The sequence below is a fragment of the Camelina sativa genome, chromosome 7 (genome assembly GCF_030686135.1).
Source record: "Camelina sativa cultivar CO46 ecotype springtype chromosome 7, ASM3068613v1".
NCBI lineage: Eukaryota > Viridiplantae > Streptophyta > Magnoliopsida > Brassicales > Brassicaceae > Camelina > Camelina sativa.
In genome coordinates this window covers 29,509,444-29,531,466 of record NC_141886.1, presented here as the reverse complement: position 1 = coordinate 29,531,466, position 22,023 = coordinate 29,509,444, and the positions used below count along the sequence as shown (strand labels likewise).

At 32.6% G+C, this 22,023-nt stretch overlaps 3 protein-coding genes across 4 annotated transcripts; 1 reads left to right on the top strand and 2 right to left on the bottom strand.

Moving 5' to 3' along the window:
- Window positions 1-2,600: 2,600 nt before the first annotated feature.
- Window positions 2,601-4,757, bottom strand: LOC104705018 (putative F-box/LRR-repeat protein At5g54820). Its single transcript, XM_010421011.2, has 3 exons — window positions 3,788-4,757; window positions 3,107-3,280; window positions 2,601-2,999 (listed from the first exon to the last, which is right to left on the bottom strand). Exons 1-3 carry the CDS (start codon window positions 4,718-4,720, stop codon window positions 2,691-2,693), a joined length of 1,416 nt encoding a protein of 471 aa, XP_010419313.2. The 5' UTR covers window positions 4,721-4,757; the 3' UTR covers window positions 2,601-2,690.
- Window positions 4,758-13,747: 8,990 nt separating this feature from the next.
- LOC104702978 (putative WRKY transcription factor 17) lies at window positions 13,748-15,705 on the top strand. Of its 2 annotated transcripts, XM_010418911.2 has the most exons (3): window positions 13,748-14,692; window positions 15,127-15,255; window positions 15,348-15,705. In XM_010418911.2, exons 1-3 carry the CDS (start codon window positions 14,016-14,018, stop codon window positions 15,529-15,531), a joined length of 990 nt encoding a protein of 329 aa, XP_010417213.2. In that variant the 5' UTR covers window positions 13,748-14,015; the 3' UTR covers window positions 15,532-15,705. The 2 variants fall into 2 exon arrangements, with proteins under 2 accessions (XP_010417213.2, XP_087315806.1); XM_087459680.1 differs by lacking the exon at window positions 15,348-15,705 and having other exon boundaries at window positions 13,919-14,692; window positions 15,127-15,259.
- Window positions 15,706-18,650: 2,945 nt separating this feature from the next.
- On the bottom strand, window positions 18,651-20,518 carry LOC104702977 (GDSL esterase/lipase At2g24560-like). Its single transcript, XM_010418910.3, has 3 exons — window positions 19,341-20,518; window positions 18,981-19,239; window positions 18,651-18,878 (listed from the first exon to the last, which is right to left on the bottom strand). Exons 1-3 carry the CDS (start codon window positions 19,971-19,973, stop codon window positions 18,685-18,687), a joined length of 1,086 nt encoding a protein of 361 aa, XP_010417212.2. The 5' UTR covers window positions 19,974-20,518; the 3' UTR covers window positions 18,651-18,684.
- Window positions 20,519-22,023: the final 1,505 nt, after the last annotated feature.

Here is a 22,023-nt window from a genome sequence, read left to right as displayed (position 1 = left end):
TCTGGCATAAAAAATGATGTATTTTTCTGGCAGCAAAATTAAATAACTTAGGTTTTTTTTGAAACGCAAGTACAACGTTGTTAATGGCAGTAATGAAGACGAGGGAAAATTGGAAAAAAATAATTGTGTGTCAGCTAAAAAATAGTTCATTTATTTTTCTGGCAAATACTAAATAGTTCATGTTTTTTTTGGGAATTTTTCCATTTGAAAATCCATCTTAATATAATTTTTCATTATAATCCTAAATCTATATAATAATAGTAATTTAAGAATAATTTTTTTATAGTTGTCACTTTTTAAAGGTTGAATTTTATTATTTATGTATCATGTATATTTGTATCTTTTCATTACAACTTTTCGTTCGAACAGTTTTAATTTTAAAAATCATCAGTTGTACCTATTAAAATGTTAATATCTTTTACTTAGATAACTACCAAAATTTTCTTATTATCATTTTTGGATGAAAAACCATAACTGGAATTTCGTTCCCTTCGAACTTTTTATTAATATACACCATTTCAATTTTATATAATTTTTTGTATTTTTAGTCTAACAAATTTTGTTTGGAATGAGTATAATAGTGTACAAATATTCTAAATATGCCTTCTATGGTAGCATCGATTTATCTAAAGAGTTTATAAAACATATGATTTGCTCATTTAGTCAATAAATAATATTATATTTAAAAAGTTAGGTCGCTTTATTCTAACTTTTTGTTGATAATTTTTTGTTTAAAGTTGTTTTTTTTGCAATAGGTTCCTGTTTGTTTATCACAACTCTTTGTTTAAATGATTGTTTAAGAATCTCATTAAATTTAGTTTGTTATGTAACAATCTCAATAAATATTTTTAAGATTGCATTTATTTACCATAACTCTTTTTCGTCGAAAATAGATTATATCAATCTTAACCAAAATTATCAGTATACAATTGTTGAGTAAGCCACTAAGGCTAAATTTGGTTGTAAAAATCTAAAGTTTTACAATCAAATTTAGCTACATTATGTGTGGACTCGTTACAACAGCATTTCGTAAAAACAAATCTAATTTGTCAGAACTTTTTCATCCAATGAAAATATCAAAACACATATTTGAAATGAAATTTAAATACTAGTAGTCAATCCATTGATTATGTTGATGAGCACTTTACAGTAACCCACCAAAACAACCAAAGAGAATCCTCTAATCCAAAGTTGCACAGTCACCCGCGAAAACAACCAAGGAGAATCCTCAAATCCAAAGTTGCTGCATAGCCGCCACAAGGGTCTTGTTTTTTGCCTCTAGAGCAGTCATGGCTAGATGAAGTCGAGTTGAACCTACACTTTAAAGCCATAGTGATCCCGAACTATCCAATTTCCAGCCACTTGGAAGGTATTAGTTCAAAACCCGTATCAAAGTTTTACTCGACAAATTGAGGAGGTGGGTGCCAATGAAAATGTTATTTCACATCTTTATCATAACTCTTAGTTTAATTTTGTTTATAATTTTTATCATGAAAATTATGTATATATGTATGTCATTACCTTTTGCTACCTTTTACATATAAATGCTTTAAAAGGGAACATCTCATTATCATTATTTTATGACTATATTTTCTATTTACAATTTTATTAAAAATTTGAAAAGTTGCATCCCTTATTTTTATGTAACAACACTTAACATTTATTTCTTATTACAATTTCTCATGCTTTTTGTGTTTTCTGTTTCACAAAAAGTGTCATTTTGACAAGTTAAAAATTAAAACTATAGAAATTTATATTATATTTTTAATAAATAAACTAATAATTTTCTCCTTCTAATCAATAAGTTATGGTCAGATCTCTCTCTTCGCAGCCAGATCACAAACGTAAGTTATGGTCTTAGAACTCTGGTTTTTGTTTCAGCTTTGTTCTACTTCATACTCAAAATGTTAAGGTTTTATTTGTACGGTGTGGGTAAAGAGTCATCAACATGCCTACCCAAACCAAGTTACCAAACTCGTGTGCATATTGTTGTTCATTAACATCAATTTAACATTTCAACAAACAAACCAAAAAAAAATTATGAAACAAAACTAAATCTTGTAACAGCACTCTTTGTGAATGGTGGAAATAATTTTATTCTCATCGAGCAAATTTTCAAACTATTTCATTATATTGATCAATTTTAGTTAGAAACATTTTCTAAAAATCTTAGGGGCTGTTATTAAGGAAGTGATTTCTAAATCCATATAGAATTGTAAATTATGAAAATCAAAACACATAATTTTGAAATAACATGTTTTATCCTTGAATTTGAATTCTTCTATTTTACACTTTCAAATCCATTTAAAACATAATGTAGATTTTGAAATCCAAAAAACAAATCATTAAATGAATAACATAGGATTATAACAAGTATTTGTAAATCAAATAACCAATAACACATAATTTTGAAAAGTATTTCAAATCCATAAAAATCATAGAATCAATAACCCCTCTTAATTATTTATTCCCCCCCCCCCCCCCCCTCCCACATTATTTGAGTTCTAGTTATATATATTACTCAAAACATTTATTATTAATATTTTTCCTCATTCTCTGAGGCTCTTAAACACAAATCAAATAAACCAAGCTAAGGAAGATTCACTTCCTCAATGTTAATAAATAGAACTCAAAAACAATCACTAAACAAGCAAACAAAATCCACCATTACTGAACAAATCTTGAAAAGCTCAACTTGTCAAGCATTGTGCACAAAGAATCTGAACATGCTTCGAAATTTTTTGTAACATCTCTGCTTTAGCATGTACTGCCATCGCTTGACTCTTATCCATCCCATTCGGCACGTACAATTCTACTCTTTCCAACACAGGTCTATACTCACTGCCGCATCGAATCAAATATCTCAATATATTTAGCTCATTGAAACTACCACCAAAATTCCTAACCACCACGACCTTTAGTGTCTTCATTAGACAAGTATATGTCCTGTTTACCATCCAATATGTACGTGGATCGATGCCACGATATGACAAAGTCCTCTACAGAATAAATAACGAAAATCATACGCTTTAATTTGGTTAATAGAAAATGTAACTACTCTTTATTGCATTTTTTTATTTATAAAGTGCATATATAGAAATCTTACCGGTAAAGGGTGTGGAGGAAGAATATCAAAAGTTAGACTCTCCAACTTAGGGCAATTTTCCAAAAGAATCCTAATTCCGTTGAACTCTTTCGTATGCATCTTCGTCCTCAACACCAAATGTTGTGTTTCCATAGGGTAGAGCAAACAATCTGGACTGTCACATTCTGGAATAGTCTTCCATAAGAAAAAGAAACACATATTAAAATATCAACAATACATCAAAACAACATCTATATAGAACAATTTAATGTAATAGCCGAAAACATATTGTGTTAGGAATTTTCATAGTAGGGCTAAAGCAATAAACATGATCTTTATTCACTAGGTGACTAGCTATTAGTGAATAAATAGTTCGAATATATCATCTTCTTCCAAATGACCTAAATAGACTAAATTAATTAACAATAATGGAATTGTTTTGTTCAAATCGCAAAAATTTATCTGAGAAAACGGTTGTTTTGATCTAACAATAATACACACTTAACCTGATATTTTTAAAAATTTATTTTAGTATATTACAATAACTACATCTTCAACATAATTTCTCTTCACTTGACAACAACTGCTATAGTCTACTACCATATATCGCAATCACAAAATTTCAAATATTCGAAGAACCCTTAAATGAACTTATAACTTACTATCAAAATCTAATCTAAAGATGTAAACATTTAAATTTACCTGAAGGAGATAAGGACAGACAGTTATAGTGCGAGCTGCTCGTAGACCATTGAGATAACCAGAAATAACTTCACCGTCTATTCGTGTTGACTCACTTGGTTCCTCATGCACGGCCTCTACCTCAAAATCTAAATATACATATTCTATGATCGTCTTCATGTCGAAGTGCAAGTCAAAAAGTTGGCCGGCGTACTTCAAGCTGTATATATTAGGCAAGTCAAAGGCACATTGCATGTAACTGAAGTCGGAATTCTCAACGTCTATCTCTCTTAACTGTCCGGCTATCGATCTGATATCCAAGCCCCAACATTGTTTGATACTTAGACTATGGAGGGAAGGATATTTGGATAGCAAAGAGTCGAGCTGTTCTAGTCTCATCCAACCGAAAAAGAGTCTTCTTAACGATCCCTTGTTTGTGAATTTTGAAGGATCAAAGTTGCACCCGTAAATTTTGAGTGTCTCCAGGGTTGTTAGACTGTAAACACTTTCTGGCAATGTAACAACAAAATGATGATATGATACATCATTGTATCTTCTCCACGCAGGGTTTGATAAATCAATAACTAACTTCTTCACTCCCTTGGAGACCGCAAATTCGATTAGAGCCTCGATGGAAGCCGCGAAACCCACCGGATTAGAGAAACAGATCTCAAAACTTTCCACGACTTGATCATGAATTCTAGAGATCCATGTATCAATAAAACGAAAAAAGGAAACCCTAGCGTCATATCTTGCAAACTCATCGTCAGTGATAGAACTACTCACGTAGTCGGATTCCTTAAAAGAAAGGTTTTTGGTCTCATGGCATAGATACCTCCACCTCCTGGAGAGAAGACTGGTGCGTACGCAATCCTTAAACGGCAAGAAAGAGATTATCACAATTAAAATAACGTCGGGAAGACAAGAGAACATGTCTTGTTGAATTGAATCCATTGTTAAGAGAATTGTGTTTGAGTTTCGAAAGAAGAGATGTGTTTGTAATTTGATCGACTGGCTTCTCTATATATTCTTGTTAAAGGTTTAGATTTTTTTTGGTTTGGTTCTTTTTTAACCTAGTAAGCGGAGAGAGACGTGTTGAATAAAACTTTCACATGTGTCGTAGTAAATGTGAATCAGCGAGAACATAGAAATTTACTCAAAAACGGAAGATAATCTAAATACTTAGCATATGACAATGAGAAAACAACTGTAAATCAATCCAAAAACTATGATAGAAATGGAGAGAATCTTTGACCTCATCTTATAGATTAGGTTTGCCACATCGCCACGACTTAAGTTTATCTTTGAAGATAGTTTGGTTCCGACTAAGTGGCTGTTCCTATGTTTTGGTTTGGTTACTTTGACACCGGTTTAGTTCAGTCTGGTTCTAGTATTGTTAGCCAAACAATATTTTTATTTTCAAATTTCTTTTAAATCAAATATCTATAAACAAATACAACATCTTATTTATTTATATCACTCAATAAATTTATTTTTATCTATTGGTACTCATAGATGAGTGATGACCGAGTCCCCACTCTTTCTGAGGGTCATATTATTCGTCAACCAAACAAACGGAGAACATCACTATATGAGACAAACAAAGCCGACTACTGAAAAATCTTTGAATAAGTAAACTTTTCAAGAAATCGTGTAAAAGAATTTGTACATTTTGGCTCCATCATGTGCCAACATCTTTTAATCTTGTCTAATAATGTTATGCATGTAAAGCCGCACTCTTTCTTTCCAACAGAGGCCCATGCGCACCCCCAATATCTTTACTGAATAAAAAAAAATTCAATACATTTAGCTCGTTAAAACGACTACAAAAATTTCATGCCACCATCACCTTAAATGACTTAAGAAAAGATGTATAGGTTTTTTTTTTATTGATGATCTTTAGAAAACATCATACATAAGATAGTGACTATTGTACTCAATTTTTTTTTTTTTTTTTTTGTTAAAGCGGATATCAAAATTTAATGTTTCTCAGTTATGGAAATATATAATCGAAGAGGAGCTCAATTTTCTTAAACATCATATGTAACCTCGTTCTTAGCATCAAATGCTGTATTTTCCATGGGAGGCAACAAATAAATTGGAGCTTCACATTCGTGAAAAGCACACATATATATTCAATGATCAAGATTACTATCTAGCAGTCTTTATATATATATACATCAATTTGACGTAATAGCTTTAGGGTAATAGATAAGATATTACATATTATGTTTTGCTAAAAGGTTAATATCATATATAAAATGTTTGGTGTTACATCGAGATGAGACCGGAAGTGTGTTCTTTGCCCTAAAAAAAGATTTAAAAAAAAAAGCAAAAGAACACTTACAAAAAGCTTCCTGCAGAAGGATAATTAAGGTGACCAACTGGGTTAAATCCAAAGAGGTATCAAGTTACGGAAAGGCTTCATGTTGCTCCTTGCGGTGATATAGTTTTTGATTTGACGGTCTATCTGCTTGAAGATGGTTTGTGATAACATGGTGACTTACTGACTTGGTTGTGAATAAGATTGTTCCTCTACCTCCAAATGTTGTAGACTATTCCTTGAGCTAGCTAGGAGCAGTCGCAAAACAGAAGGGGAAGAAGGAAAGCTTGCCTTTGTCCAGCTTAGGAGCGAAGACCAGTCTCTGAACTGAGTTCCAGATGACCTTTGCGAAATGGCACTGCAGAAAAAAGTGATCTCTTGTTTCGATTGCCATAGAGCAAAAGCAACAGTTTACCTGAACTTGCATATCCCATGAGCAGAACCGTGCCTAGGATTATATGGACTGCAAGCGATGTTTAAAAAAAAGGCCTTAATTTAAATTAAAAATAAAACTTTTAAAGCAATTAAAAAACCAGAGTAAAACCAAAATCTTAGTTCTAAAACATAATTTTGAAGGCAAAAAACAAGTTACATAACTTGTATAAACAAAATTGTTAGTTAGTACTAAAAAGATCATGTGCTTCAATTTTGTAAACATTTAGCATAAATTGATAAAAGCATTACGATTTTGTAAAAGATCATGTGATTGTTAGTCTTTTTTTTTCAAAATCATCGTTGCTCGCTTCTTTCTTTTACAACATATAATATTTTTTAATTTGAACCTAAATATACATAATAAACTTTTGGAAAAATTAGGGCCTTCAATTTTTTTTCCAAAATAATGGCAGGAAGCGAATGTTTCTTTTTTTACTACATAGCCACGGCTCTGCCCATGAGGCGAGAGACATAGTTGGTAGCCTGTCCAGATTTGCAATCCAAAAATTGAAGGCATGCTTTGCCGTAGCACCTTTAAACCAGACCAGCTTAGCCCAGTCTTTTTCAACATCTCTTGGTCTTAAAACCTCCCACGTTTTGCTGGAGTAATAGTTTCCAGCTGGATGGCCTTGAATCAACCATGTAAAAGAGTCCTCCGCCATGGAAGTGGACGGAAGCTCTATACTGCCTGATCAGAACGTAGACCAAGATATTACATATTAGCAACTAATACATATTCTTTTAATTAAGTGCCTATGTTACTAAGTAAAAAGTATCTGTTTTTGCATGTATCTTTTTTTGTCAAATAAATTTTTCATTTTCAAATCAAATGCTTACAACTGAGATAAGCATCATAAGATATACCCAATGTGTGAGACAATTAGTTAGAGCACTAGAGCATGCAAAGTGATAAAAATATAAATACACAAACTCATCAAAGTTTGATTATGCGTGTAAATACTGGACGAGAGATCATCAATCTCACTTTTACAAACAACTTCAAAATAGTCATCTTACCTTATTACCCCGCTTATAACTTTGAAACATAGTCGAAAGTATTTTTTACGGCTACAACCAAAATTTCATGACTACATGCTGAACTAGCCACACAATAATTTGTGACTTTCTAATATAATTTTACAAAAAAAAAAAAAAAAAAAAAAACAATTTTTATTATACAGAATGAAAATACAACAAAAAAAAATCCAATTTAAACGAAATGATAAGAGTCATGTTCCTCTTTGTAACTCTTTCCTTGACCCAAAAAAGAGAAAAAGACAGTTTCTAGAATTCCTGGTGCAAAATAGCAATAGTAAACATTAATCTTAGTTTCAAAACTTGATCCTCGGATAAAACAAACAACCCCCCCAAGTAGAACGGGTTGACTCAGATGGCATATGACACAATAATACTAGATGATATATATTATTTGGCACTGACAATATTATTAGTTTGTTATTTGTTAAAGCCACGATAAGATAAGTTAGGTGTGGATTTGAAGGAAATATGATATTGTGTGCAGATAAGAATGACAAATATAAAGAAATGGTGAATGTTTTATGTATTGGTCGAACCAAAAGAATCAAATCCTCAACCAAATCATCTTACGTGATACGACCAGTGGCTTGGGGCATTATTTTAAGTTCATTTTGCAGGAAAAGTCAAGTAACCAGATGAATACCCTTTTACTTTCACGTGCCAACAAATTGATTCAATTACTGATTTGAATGGTGTAAACGGAAAAGATGGTGTGGATTAAACATATCAAAAATATCAGATAAATAAATGTTATTAGCTTGGAATAAGTACAGAGTAAATAGATTACATGATACATATTATATGTTCAAACAAAGAAAAAAAATGGTCTCAGAAAATATCTAAATTATTAAAAATATATGGAAGATATGATGCAGAAGAGTTCATTTAATATAAATTAATTAGTATTAAAGTAATTATAAAATCTAACATTGTAGATGCTGAAGCTTTCAACTTTTCAGGGTTAAATTTTTTTTTATATACTAACACAAAACTAGTGTAAAAAAATATTGTCTGGGGACTGGGAGTGTAAAAAATTATAGAAATAGTTGATCCAATTTTAATAACTTTCATGAGTCTTTTAGTTCTTTGCGAAGTTACTCTATAATTTTAAAAACTTTCAAGATGGTGGTCTACAAGTGTATAAATCCATATAGTAAAACCTTTTAAATACAAAAAAAAAAAATTGTTTAAGTCTTTGTTTTGAAGACTAACAACAATCTACCTGAGTTCCAATTTAAAACTGAGATTCTAATTACATAATTATTACCCGGTCCAATGCTTTGAAGAATACTAATTTTACATTCTTATATGATCTTAAGACGCCTATATAGGTCAAATCTTCATTTTACTTTTCAACCATATAGATTCCCGCCGCTATAAGTAAAACTGAATACGAACACACAACTTAATTAGATCATACAATTTACAAATATTACTTAATTAAACTGTATATTACGATATAATACTTGGACAGTTGGACTCAACAAAACTTGATTATTATATAATCAAATATGCCAGAGGCAAATTATTGTCACGTATCGATATTGTGTATGCAAATATCAAACATTTACTTGTCAGTAATATATCATGCAGATTTCAATTTAGATGATTTATGTTGTTAACATTAAAGCGCAAACTGTTACTTATCTCCCTCGTAGATGTTAATAAATTATTTATTATCTCGCAGAGGTTTGTTACATTGACTTCTACAAGCTTAAAGGAAGACCAAATCTTTTTTTCCGTATCTTTGGCATGAATAAAGCCAATTCTTCTCGAATGTAGCAATAATTATCATACATCATGGTTAATGGCTTCTATATTGTTTAGTGTTAAAGAAATATCTACATTTTTCTTTCATCCAATAACTAATAATTAAACTTTCAACTCGACATATAGTATACTATTTAATATCGCCCGTACCATTATAAAAACACATAGTGGTTGGAACACGTATAATTTAAGAAAAAAAAGAAAATGAAGCTTCGTTTGAACCGTATTAATTGATAGATGCAATACAATAGAACATGCAAATTAACCAACATGTGTCTCTTTACCTGAAAACGATTCAAATACGCCAGTATTTCTTTCCACTGGTTTGGTTAATATATCGGAATTTTATTTTTGTAATCCTTCTACAGAAAAATAAATGCTTAGAACATTTTTAAGTATGGTTCAAGCTCCAATTACTAAATAGCATGAAACTATAGCAGAGACATTTTTTGTAATTTTAGATTTAATTTTATAAATTCTTGAGAGGACGTCAAAAACCGTTTTCGAAAAGAAAAAAAAAAGGATGTAAAAGTTTATAAATCAGAAATGAAAACAATAAAAATGGTTTTAAAAATATAAGCAGACGTGCACGACAATCATAGATTAGTCGGTTAGGTCAACGATTCCCATGTCTCTAATTTATAATGCATTCCGTTGACAAACGCTTAAAAATGTTTTAATTACACATTCTTGAGGTCTGTTTTGCACACATAACACGTAATATACATATACATATTTAAATAGTATTCTTGGCTTAAAAGAATACAACTAATTAAGAATGATTCTAATTAGTTAGTTGATTTTTTCTTCGAAGTAAAATTTTAGAATCTTTAAGTTAAGATAACTGAAATATAAAAGTAAACAACGAAAAAATAAACCAAAGTTTTTAAAATATATGTCCATACCCAATTTTTTGTTTTTTTCATTTCAGTTAATGGTAACATGTTTTAACCTTAATCTGTGTGATTAAAGTAAAATATAAAATTATTAATTATACTCAAAATCCATATGTAAAGATAAGATTTTTAAAAAATATATTATTTGTCGTTTTAGACAATTTTACACATATTAAAAAATAATTAAATTTTCTGTTTTATTTTTAATTAATATACTATTTCACTTGCTATAAATAATTAATTAGCTAAAAAATTAGAAATAAAGTTAGAAATTTGATTCAAAAAGTTGTATCCTAAATATAAAACGATAAGTAATATAGAATAAAAATTTAACTTTAAAATAACAGCTAAAAAAATTGGAGGGTGTACAATATATTGGAATGATTTAGCTTATGTATGTGTATTTAGCAGCTTTAACTAGTGACATAATTAGAACCATAACCAAGAAGACTAGAAACAACAAGAAAGCATTGATGCAATATTCATTTTTTCTGCTTTAGTGATCAGTAACAATAGACATAACATTTTTATAAGCATGGTAAAAATTTACCAGTTAAGGGAAAAAAAGTTGAGGAAATATACTTAAAATATCTCTCCAAGATGGAATAAAGCTTCAAATTTGCTCTTTTATAATCATTTTAATTTCCTACACTCCTAATTCAATTTTTTTTTTGTCATCTGATATTATTAATATTATTAAAGTGAAACCTTGTGAAATACAACCATATGCCGGCGGATGAAAGATATATCCCCGGAGTCTTAAGCTGGCGGAAAAAATTGATATCCCTAGAGTCTAAACATCCTATGAAAGAGAAGCAACAACAACTACAAAAAGCTAAATGATACAATGACATCAAAGGAGACAGATAATATCAAAACCAATCGAGAGAGGACAACTCCTTAAGCTATAAACAGAGATAACAAGGCAACAACCTTAAAAAAAGGTAGAACCAAGATAGCAGAGAAACTTCTTCTTCTGAACCACTTGCGCATGCGATTTATCATGGCCACCCACAGCCAATCCGTAGATAACAACTATTTTCTCCTTGAGAGCCAATCTCTCTAGAACCAAAGACATCATAACCCGGCAAGCAAAGAGCACTCATAGAAGTTCATAGAGACTCAAACAAACTCCCAGATGCGACGACGACGACTGATGCGTCTCATTACGTCTAACTAGAATCCTTCAAAAGGCGATCATATCTAAACAGATCATGAAAGCGGGGACAAGGAGCAAAGCACAACTTCTCAAAGTTAACACACACTGCAAACACCAAGGACAAGAAATCACTGCAAGCTTTGAAGACTACTAACCAAATACTAAGAACGAAACTTCTGCTAAGAAAGGAGCCGAGCCTAAAAGGAACCACTGGCTGAAACATGGAGACAAGGACTGGGAGAAAATGCAATGGCTTGAGCTAACAACACCATTCCAAACATGCGGCTTAAAAATGAAAATAAGCACAAGACCAGCAACAAGATCTAAGATAGGAACAAGCAAACCCCAATGGCAATTATTCTTCAAACCAACCGTTGATCTAAGATCCGACATCATCAACTTTACTTGTAATCAGAAACCCTCCTAGAGATGACTGCTCTAACCGCTTCCTCAACGCAAGCACAAATCAGACCATGAATCCTCCAAAAAGGTTCCCAAACGAAGGTTCAAACAAGACTGCAAACAACACTATAACCCTAGCTAAAACGGTACAAGAGAAGGACGGGAAAATCAGCTTACTCAAACAGGAGACAACAAAAACCCATGGCCACAGATATGAGAAACATTACCTAAGAGATCAGGACCACGCCGGATCTGACCAAGGCAACATAGGTTTCTCCTGAAAAACCGTCAGAGGAGGACGAACAGACGCTCAAAAGACCGTCGAGCAGACCTTGCTGTGAAGACCATCTCATTTGCTGAGCACACTAACCACACCATCGATCCGCCAGATCTAGCCAAGACGACACAAACAGAAGCAAACAAACGAACTACAGAGCTACGGGGGCCCTCTCACAGCTACGGCGAGAAGCACCGGTCATTGGAGAGGACAGACGGAGATTTAGTCTTTGGACAACGGCTAGAGCGAATTCGGAGAAAAGGAAAAGAAAATGCGTCGCCTTTCTATTTTATTTCATTAAAAAATTTCTAATTCAATTGTTATTGGTTCCTATTTTTTTTTAAGAAAAAAAAGGCTTGTGGACAGATGACAATTTATGAGTCAGCCAAAAATGCCATGTGTCGGAACGTGGTAGAGTGTTTGTTTAGGTTCTCAAAAACAATTAAAAGTTAAAAGAGAATAATAATATAGCAAAGGGTCAACTCCACAGTTCACAGATCCACCGTTGGATCAAACTTTTGGTAATCAACGGTCCAGATAATACTTAATCGGAATCACCCGGTTACCGAGGTGGTCAATACTTCTGTTTCTGTGTGTTTAAAAAAAAAAGAATTGGGTCCATGTGATCACTTTTATTTTGATTTGTTTGTTTTTTAAAAATAAAATAGTCAGCTTTTGTTTTCCTACTTTGTCGTTATTCTTTTATTGCTGTTCTCAACTAAAGACTTGTAGACTATACTAATTAAGATATTGTCAACGATTGTCGCTGTTACTATAACCTTTAATCTCCATTAGTGATTCTTAATTATTCCACAATTTGTGTAGATTATTAATTAGGTTATTTAAAAGTCAAGAAAGGATTTGTTTTTCTTTTACTAATTTCTCAGTCAAGACGTTTTCTAGAAGCCTATGATATATGAGGTTAGATGTAAATAATACACCTATGCAAATTTTCTAATTACTATTATAAAAAGAACTAGGCAACCATCATTAATATATTGTAGTTGAACAAATGTAAAAAGGAAGTCCGAGTCAAATGTTTATTATATATATGATTTGTGATCACTTCTAACATGCATATTGTTCATATATTTATTTTGTCAATGCTCTACAAATAGTAATAATTCTAGAAACACATTGAAATAATATAGCCTGCTGCAAACATGATTGTTTTGTATGTGTGTGCATGTAATATTTGACAAGTTGTATGTGTTGATACAATAAAAGTATACAAAAACAAAACTTAGAAAAAAAAAGAACATGAATAACGCCTAAAACCTTGTCTGAATTCAAAACTAAATAAAATACAAAATAAAAAGTCAAAATCTCCATTTCAATATTATTTGATTTATTTATTTTTTCTGTCACAGCTAAAATCCAGCCCCATTGTTCATACAAATAAAAAACAATTCATTACCTTTAATTTTAAATATGTTGACTTGAACTTGAAGACATAAACATAGCTGATAAAAGTAAAATAGATATGAGAAAAAAGTATAGTTTTTCTTTAACTATACTTTTTAACATAACGTTTTTTATTTGACTTTTTTTTAAAAAAATTGCCTTGAACATATTTTTCCAAATTCAAGTTTACGCACAACGATTCCTTTATTTTAAAGACACGATTTATAAAATTCTTGCTTTACACAAAAGAGGACCCTACACACCTCAAAAACACAACAGGGAGACCAAACTTTGATTGCTTTATTCCATAGAAGTCTTCAACTTAATCTCAACCGTTGGATCAAAACAAAAAGGAAACAACAATTTGACTAAACTCCACCATCTAGACCTACTCAACCGGTCACCCGGTCACACCCAATCACCCCATATATCACGCCATTCTCTCTTCTCCCATTACACTTTCGTTCTCTTTCTTTCATTCATCAAAACAAAAACAAAAAAAAACTTCACATTTTGTTTTGTCAGATCTTCAATATTGTCTCATCATGACCGTTGATATCATGCGTATACCGAAGATGGAAGATCAAACGGCTATACAAGAAGCTGCTTCACAAGGCTTACAAAGCATGGAACACTTGATCCGTGTCCTCTCTAACCGTCCTGAAGAACGTAACGTTGACTGCTCTGAAATCACAGATTTCACCGTTTCTAAGTTCAAGAAAGTCATCTCTCTTCTTAACCGTACCGGTCACGCCCGGTTTAGACGTGGTCCCGTTCATTCCCCTCCTCTCCCTCCTTCATCTTCCTCCGCTTCTCTACCTCCTCCACCGGCCAAAATAACGCCTCTTGCTCCGGTTCCGATTCAGATCTCTGCTCCGGTTAGTTTCGTTCAGTCAAATCAACAAAGCGTGACGTTAGATTTCACTAGACCAAGCGTGTTTGGCGCTAAAACAAAGAGCTCGGAAGTGGTTGAGTTCGCTAAGGAGAGCTTTAGCGTATCATCCAATAACTCTTCGTTCATGTCTTCCGCTATCACCGGTGACGGAAGCGTCTCTAAAGGATCTTCCATCTTTCTCGCTCCGGCGGCTCCATTGCCTTCCTCAGCGAAACCGCCTCTTGCTGGTCTTCCTTATAGAAAGAGATGCTTTGAACATGATCACTCCGAGGACTTTTCCGGCAAGATCTCTGGCTCCGGCAACGGCAAGTGCCACTGCAAGAAAAGGTATTGTTTACGTCTCCACAATGAACTAATGATTGGTTTGACTAGCCTAGTAGTAGTTTAATTGATTTGGTTTAATACTTCCTTAACCGGTTCGGTACGGTCTAGACTAATCATTTGCTTGACTAGCCTAGTAGTAATTGATTTGGTTTAATACTTCTTAAACCGGTTTTGGTACAGTCTAAACCAATTGGTCAACGTACTTAGTTAAAGTCAACGACAGTAACTTAAACCCAAAAGCACGCCTGAGTCCTGACAATGACTAGTTAGTGGTGCTGTCGTTTTATGTACTTAAACGAAGCTTTAAGTTATAAAAGTCTTTGTTTGACTTCTGACTTTAAACATTAAACCTGATACAAGTTCACGTTAGCTAAGTTACGTGCACGTTAAATGAATTTTAACTAATTACGATTATTAATTATTTTTTATTTTAACAGCCGGAAAAATCGTATGAAGAGAACCGTGAGAGTACCGGCGATAAGTGCAAAGATCGCCGATATACCACCGGACGAATATTCATGGAGGAAGTACGGACAAAAACCGATCAAAGGCTCACCACATCCACGGTAACAATCGTACACCATCATCGCTATATTCACCGTTGATTTGTTTGACTTAAAGTGATAGGAGATCTAACGGTTGTTTTTGTTGGTTTCAGGGGTTATTACAAGTGTAGTACATTTAGAGGATGTCCAGCGAGGAAACACGTGGAACGAGCATTGGATGATTCAACGATGTTGATTGTGACTTACGAAGGAGAGCATCGACACAACCAGTCAGCGATGCATGAGAATATGATGGCATCTCCTAGCGTGAGCGGTTTGGTATTTGGTTCGGCTTGAAGAAATTTTTAGTTTGGTACATTTTGTAGTATTTTGAGAAAATAGAGGGGTTGGTTTTGTAATTTTTTGTTTCCTAAACAAAATTAGTTTTTAGATTTGTTTTAGTCTTTTGAATGGATTTTTAATCTTACTACCACCGAGAAAGAGAATGACAGGGAAATTCTTACTACAAAATATGTATATTTTTTTTCTTCTTATTAATTCCTCGTTTCATATATTTGAATGGGTCATGTAAAAAAATGATGATTAGCGAAGTCATTGACGGATAAATGTGAATTTTAGTTATTTATTCAGTGATATGGTTACTGGTTAGTAATTTGTTACCATTACTCTATTTATTATTTAATCTAGTTATGATTTATGATGATTGACTTAGTGGAGGGTTAGACTTTTAGAATGGGATTGTTAAAGCAATGCTGACTATTATGTAGGTTTAACAAAGTCAAAAAGAGATTTTCAATGAGTTGTTGGGGAGATATTGGATTTGGAGGTTGAACAATGAATTGAAGTGAATTAATGCGGATTTGAGGGTCAACGAAATCATTATGATGTTGGAAGATAAAGGAGAAATATTTTTAAATTTGTCCAAATCCTCCTTCAACACTAAAAGATACTTTAAATTTCGCATCACTCTAATGACTGCCTATGGCTTTTGAAACCTTGACAGAAAAGAATAAAAACAAGGATTCCGATTTGAGAAGTCACTTTCAGTGAGTTCATGACAAGTGACAACCAGAGCTTCATCAAGTTTCTAAAACGTTTTCAGCCTTGTTATAATGATGTTTCGGATCTCCCTGTCCAGAGTCTTGAAGATGGTGGTCGATGGGATTGAGAGCCGGTTGTGAACCAGGTTGTTCTGCTGCTTCCACCATATATGGTAGATTGTAGCTTTGTGAGGCAATTTTCTTGAGAATAGACAGGTGTTTTGGAGTATTGAAGACCTAAAACCTTGTAAATCTATATTATTATTTTCACAACATTTTTTAGAAGAAAGCTTGGAGTTCAGACTTATTTACAGACAATGTCATTGTAATTAATTGTATTATTAATTTGAATGCTATATCATTAATTTGAATCACTCTTTCTATATTTAAACAGCATTTAATAAATGACCGGTCATAAGAGTGTTATTTTGTAATCAAATATGATTTTATTTACGTGTTATATTTACGATAGAGAATTAAGATTTTAACTTATGTTAAAAATAATATAGATTGTAACATGTTATATTTACGTGTAAACAGCAATTAATAAATCACCGGTCATAAGTTAAAAACTTAATTCTTTATCGTATTTGTCATTTAAATTTCTTTCTTTGGATATGGTTATATACAATATGCATTATCAATACAAACCACAAACATTACCTCTCCAAAACGATAATTAAAAATATGTTATTACAAAAACACTTTCTACGAACACAACACAGAAACAAACCAAACCTATTAACAACAATATAATTATATGAATTATACACAAAAAATATAACTTATGAAAACTTCCCCGCACGTATGTGATACAACACGGGCAAAATATTTTCATAGAATTATATTATTTTAAATATATAATGTAAGTATTTGTATACTATTGGTATGAAATCCAAATATCGGATTTCAGTTTGGTTTAAATTTGGATTATTATGCTTATGTAACATAGACGTATCTACTTTGGGATCCAAATATCGGATTTCAGTTTGGTTTAAATTTGGATTATTATGCTTATGTAACATAGACGTATCTACTTTGGGATGGGAAGGGATCATGTCCCCTTCTATCCCCTCTTGTCCTAAATATTCAAATGGAGACTTTATATATTTTGTGAAGTAATTCTCCACTTTGGAACGGGTACTTTCAGAATTTTAGTATTTAAAAAAATGTTAGATAGTTTGTTAAAATTGTAATTCTTTTTTGATAATTCCAAATAACTAAATAAAAATTAAATATTCAAAAAGAATTTGGGTATCCCGTCTAAATTTTTTACCCAATCTCTATTAAAAATATTGCCTAACAAGTAATTATTTAAAATAGAACGTTCATCATTGTGACATCCCGGTTTGCGGAGAGGTTTAAGCCACCCATGTCACCAAAGTACAGTTATTTTTTCGGTCAAGTATCCTGAGAGAACTTCAAAGTTAAGTATGCTTGAGCTGGAGTAGTTTTAAGATGGGTGACCTTCCAAAAAGTGATTGTTAGAACTGTGTGAGTGGAGACAAAACACAGGGAAAGATCATGTGGTGATTTTTAGGGTCGGTAAACAATTTTTAAAGCTTTCCGGACGTAGCAAATCAGTCATCGGATATGGATAGGCCCACGGACCGGGAGTGGACATGAGCCCACTAAGAATGGTGACGATCGAAGCGTTACAATAATACAGAAAAATTATGATGGATATAGGACGAGAGGGGATGGAATGGGACATGATCCCTTCTCATCTCAAAGTAGATACATCTATGTTACATACACATAATAATCCAAATTTAAACCAAACTAAAATCCGATATTTGGATTTCATACCAATAGTTTTTAACTTATGGCCGGTGATTTATTAAATGCTGTTTACACGTAAATATAACATGTTACAATCTATATTATTTTTAATTTACTTATATTCTATTAGCAATTGGTGTCGGACAATAAAGTAAAGGAGAAAGCAGATCGATTTAGACTATTTGAGATTTGTCCATGAAAGATTTAATTTAGACAAATTAGAAAAAATCAAACTTAAATTTAAAATAAAATAAAAAAATTAAAAAAAATATAGATCTGCAGTACACCGCGAATTAAAATCTAGTTTTTTTCAAAACTAATGTGACAGGTGCAAAAGCACCTCTTGCACCACCCCATCCCGGTCAATATCGATGAGGAACAGCTACAACGAATATACGAACACGACGGACTCACCATTATGTCGTAGAAATTAGAATCGAGCGTAACTATATATATTTCTTAGTTGTTGCTTTTGTTAACTTTTTCTTCTTCTATATTTGGCCTGATATATATACCTTACTAATTTGATTGCCTGATTTTTTTTTTTTTTTTTTTTTAACGCAACTGATACTTTCTTTCGTTTTTTCAACAAGTGAATTAACTGAACTGATTTAGTAGTGCGAGTTGATATCCAGAAAATTAGATTGCCCATATATATAGTTATGAATTAGGCCTGAAGCCATCCACGGATTTGAGTATCCAGTAAATTGGCCATATAATTGTAGGTAGCTTCCGAGGGATGAATCGAGTCAAAGAACAAAAACTCCGAGTGATTTCTACACGTTGGAGAAAAAGCATTACACATGAAGCTCGTCTCCAAATGCCCTGTTCCACAACATCCTCTCTTCGTCTCTTTAAACCCTGTTTTAGTTACCAATTAATGAACATATAGTATAACTATAGTCCTCAGTACTACTATCACATGAGGTAACTTACTGAACAAGAAACAGATTTTCTTTTTACCATATTTGCTAGGGTTTTGCATCATGTCCATCATTGGGTCATAGACATTGGAGTAAAGGATTTTGCTTCCTTTAAGAGATGCTTCGATCTGAGGTAATAGCTTCTGAAGTTTCTGATTGTATAAGACAGAGTCTCGGTTCTCTTGTTCCAAGCAGAACCTTACTGCGTTGTGGAATTTAGCAGTCATTTGAATCGGTAAACAACCCATTGGAGGTAAACCCCCGACCATAAATTTTCGGCAACCTAAACTGTAAAGCTCCTACACACATGCCGTAAAAGATTAGCACAGACGGGTTAGAACCTAAAGCCTACAATTAACTAAACCAGCAAGAGCAAGCCCTAAAAAAATTAATGCATTACCCGCACGAAATTGTCAAGCTTCTTAAGCACAAAGTCTTGGTAACCAGAAATGTGAGGAAACTCAAGACGCCTTGAAGGAATATCGTAATAATTCAAGATAAAATCGTTAGGACCTGCACTTATAACCACCAAGGCATTGTTTATGATCTCCATAGCTTTCTTGTCTCCTACGATACTTTTAAGACGAGCAATGTAACTCTTGAACATCTTTGGCTGTTCCGAGACACTAACCGCTTGAGTTGAGAGACTGGTACGGTCATCGTAACCCGCACCAGCTGATGCAAAACAGACTCCGGTTACAATATCTTGGTCGGAGAGATTTGGTTGTAAGAAGGGAGGAACAAACTGTTTGATGTTGAGTTTTGTTGCGATTATGTCGGAGAAGGTTTTCCCATTTGTGAATCTTCCACTGGCTTTGTGGTTTGGGAGATCAATTCCATAAGGAAGGTGTTTAGCTTTGAAGATCGTTTGTGCGTGGTAGTTGTTGTTGCCTGTATCAACTGTTGAATCGCCAAAGATTAGAATCGCTGGGAATAACGGTTGCCTTGTGGTGTTTGCGGCTGCGTTGCAGGACGAGAGCAGTAGTGTTGCTATGAATAGATGAGTGAAGGTTTTGGGTTGAAAAGTCGACATTGTTTTTAGTTTTTGTTGTTTCTTGTGTTTTGATGAATTTATAAGGAATGTGATTGTCAATTGTTTTTTTTTTTGTTTTCCCCTTAAAAATAAAAACAAAAGCCATGAGATTGTCAATTGTTTTTTTTGTTTTCCTTAAAAATAAAGACATAAGCCATGAGATTTGAATACTTATAGTCTAAATAAAGATAATAATAACAATCTGAAAAAAAAAACAATATGATCAAATGAACAAAAATATTTAGCGGTTTAACAATTGATAGGCGAAAAACAAAATCAAATTAAGCAAACAAACTTGACTTTGACTCTAAAACTCTCTAATTGTAATTTCTTGTTTTAGAAGAGGACCTACGTTAATAATTAAACTACATAATTATAAGTGTACAGTTTTCTTTAGATAAATCCAAATACTTAGGGAAGTGAAACTTATCATATTGGGATGCGTCGGTCTGGTACAGAACCTTTGGCTCCAGAAGATGCTAAAAATTCGAGATCAGTTTTCACATTTCATTTGAGGCATGCGATGGTAGTTTTCACTTTTGTCTGATTGTCAAAGACTAAAATAATTGATATCACGGGTCTGTGTACTGTCTAGTTCTCGTATTTTTTTTGGAAACTACACCACATGAATCTTCTCCCTCTCTGGCAAACTAAGATATTCTTGTTGCCGACACCCAATGTCGGCCCTTATATATAAGCGGGTGAGATGGTTGGGTTTGGGCCTCGAGATGTTTGCATGGTGTCAAAATAGACGTCAACTGAATGGATTTGGTTAGATAGTAGATTTCTTTTGATCGGAGTATTTGATCTATTTAATCATATTATGAATTAGAACTTATATTTTATCTTTTAAAGTTGTTAGATCTACTAGGATTTAATCTGTAGTACACCACACCACAAAATAGTTTTTTTTTCTTTTATTTATATATATATATATATATATATATATAATTTTTATAGTTTTATATTATAATTGATTAAATTTCTTTGATTTTTAATATAGATGATGCAATATTATATATATATTTAGTGTATTGGCTATAAAAATTGGTGTTATTGGATTGTGATTTTGTATTGATATTTCCACAAAAAATCGTAATTAAAGAAAATAAGTTATTGTGGTTAGATTTTATTACAGATATTCAATCCAAATTTTAATATTTATTCAAATGTCAAAGAATTAATTATATAAATTTTATAAATAAAAGGTTAGAATGCAAAATGTAATTCAAAAAGGTTAATATAGATTGGTTAAATGGGTTTATTTGGGTGTTGGGAGTGATTAAGCGCTTACCAATCCGATCATGTGGAAAAATAACACAATTATCCAGGTCTCTAATAACAACAACTAAAAAGGGTAGGACCTCGAAATAACAAGGAAAACGAATATAAACAACAACAACAACAACAAAAAATTACTCTTTAAGCAAAGTGTGAAAAGGAGCAAAATGGTGGTGGTATGAACAAAACTAATCCAAAAAATAAGTCCAAATTCCAATACAGCTTATCGGTGTCAAAATGGGTCAAGACTAATGGTTTAACTCAATTCAACTCAAATCAAAAACCCTAATGAGTTGAAAATTTTAACCCTAATGACTTGATGGGTTAAATGAGTTGATGATTAAATGAGTTAATGAGTCAAATGAGTTTGGTTATAATAGGTTTATGAGTTAACCCACTAACCCATCAATTTCTACATTATCAACCTAATATCATCAACATCATCATAATTTTCCCGCCAAAATCCCAAACCCGCAATTTTCCCGCCAAAAACACAAATCCGTAATTTTTGATAAAAATTGAAATCCGTAGTTTTCTTGCCAAAATTCAGAATTTATAATTTTCACGCCAAAAACGCAAACCCCCAATTTTCTCACCAAAATTCAAATTCGCAATTTCCCGCCAAAATCTCAAACCCACTATTTTCCCACCAAAATGCAAACTCATAAATTTCTCGCCAAAAACGCAAACCCGTAAATTTCCCGCCAAAATCGTAAACCCGTAAAATTTCCCGCCAAAAACGCAAACCCATAAATTTTCCGCCAAAAAC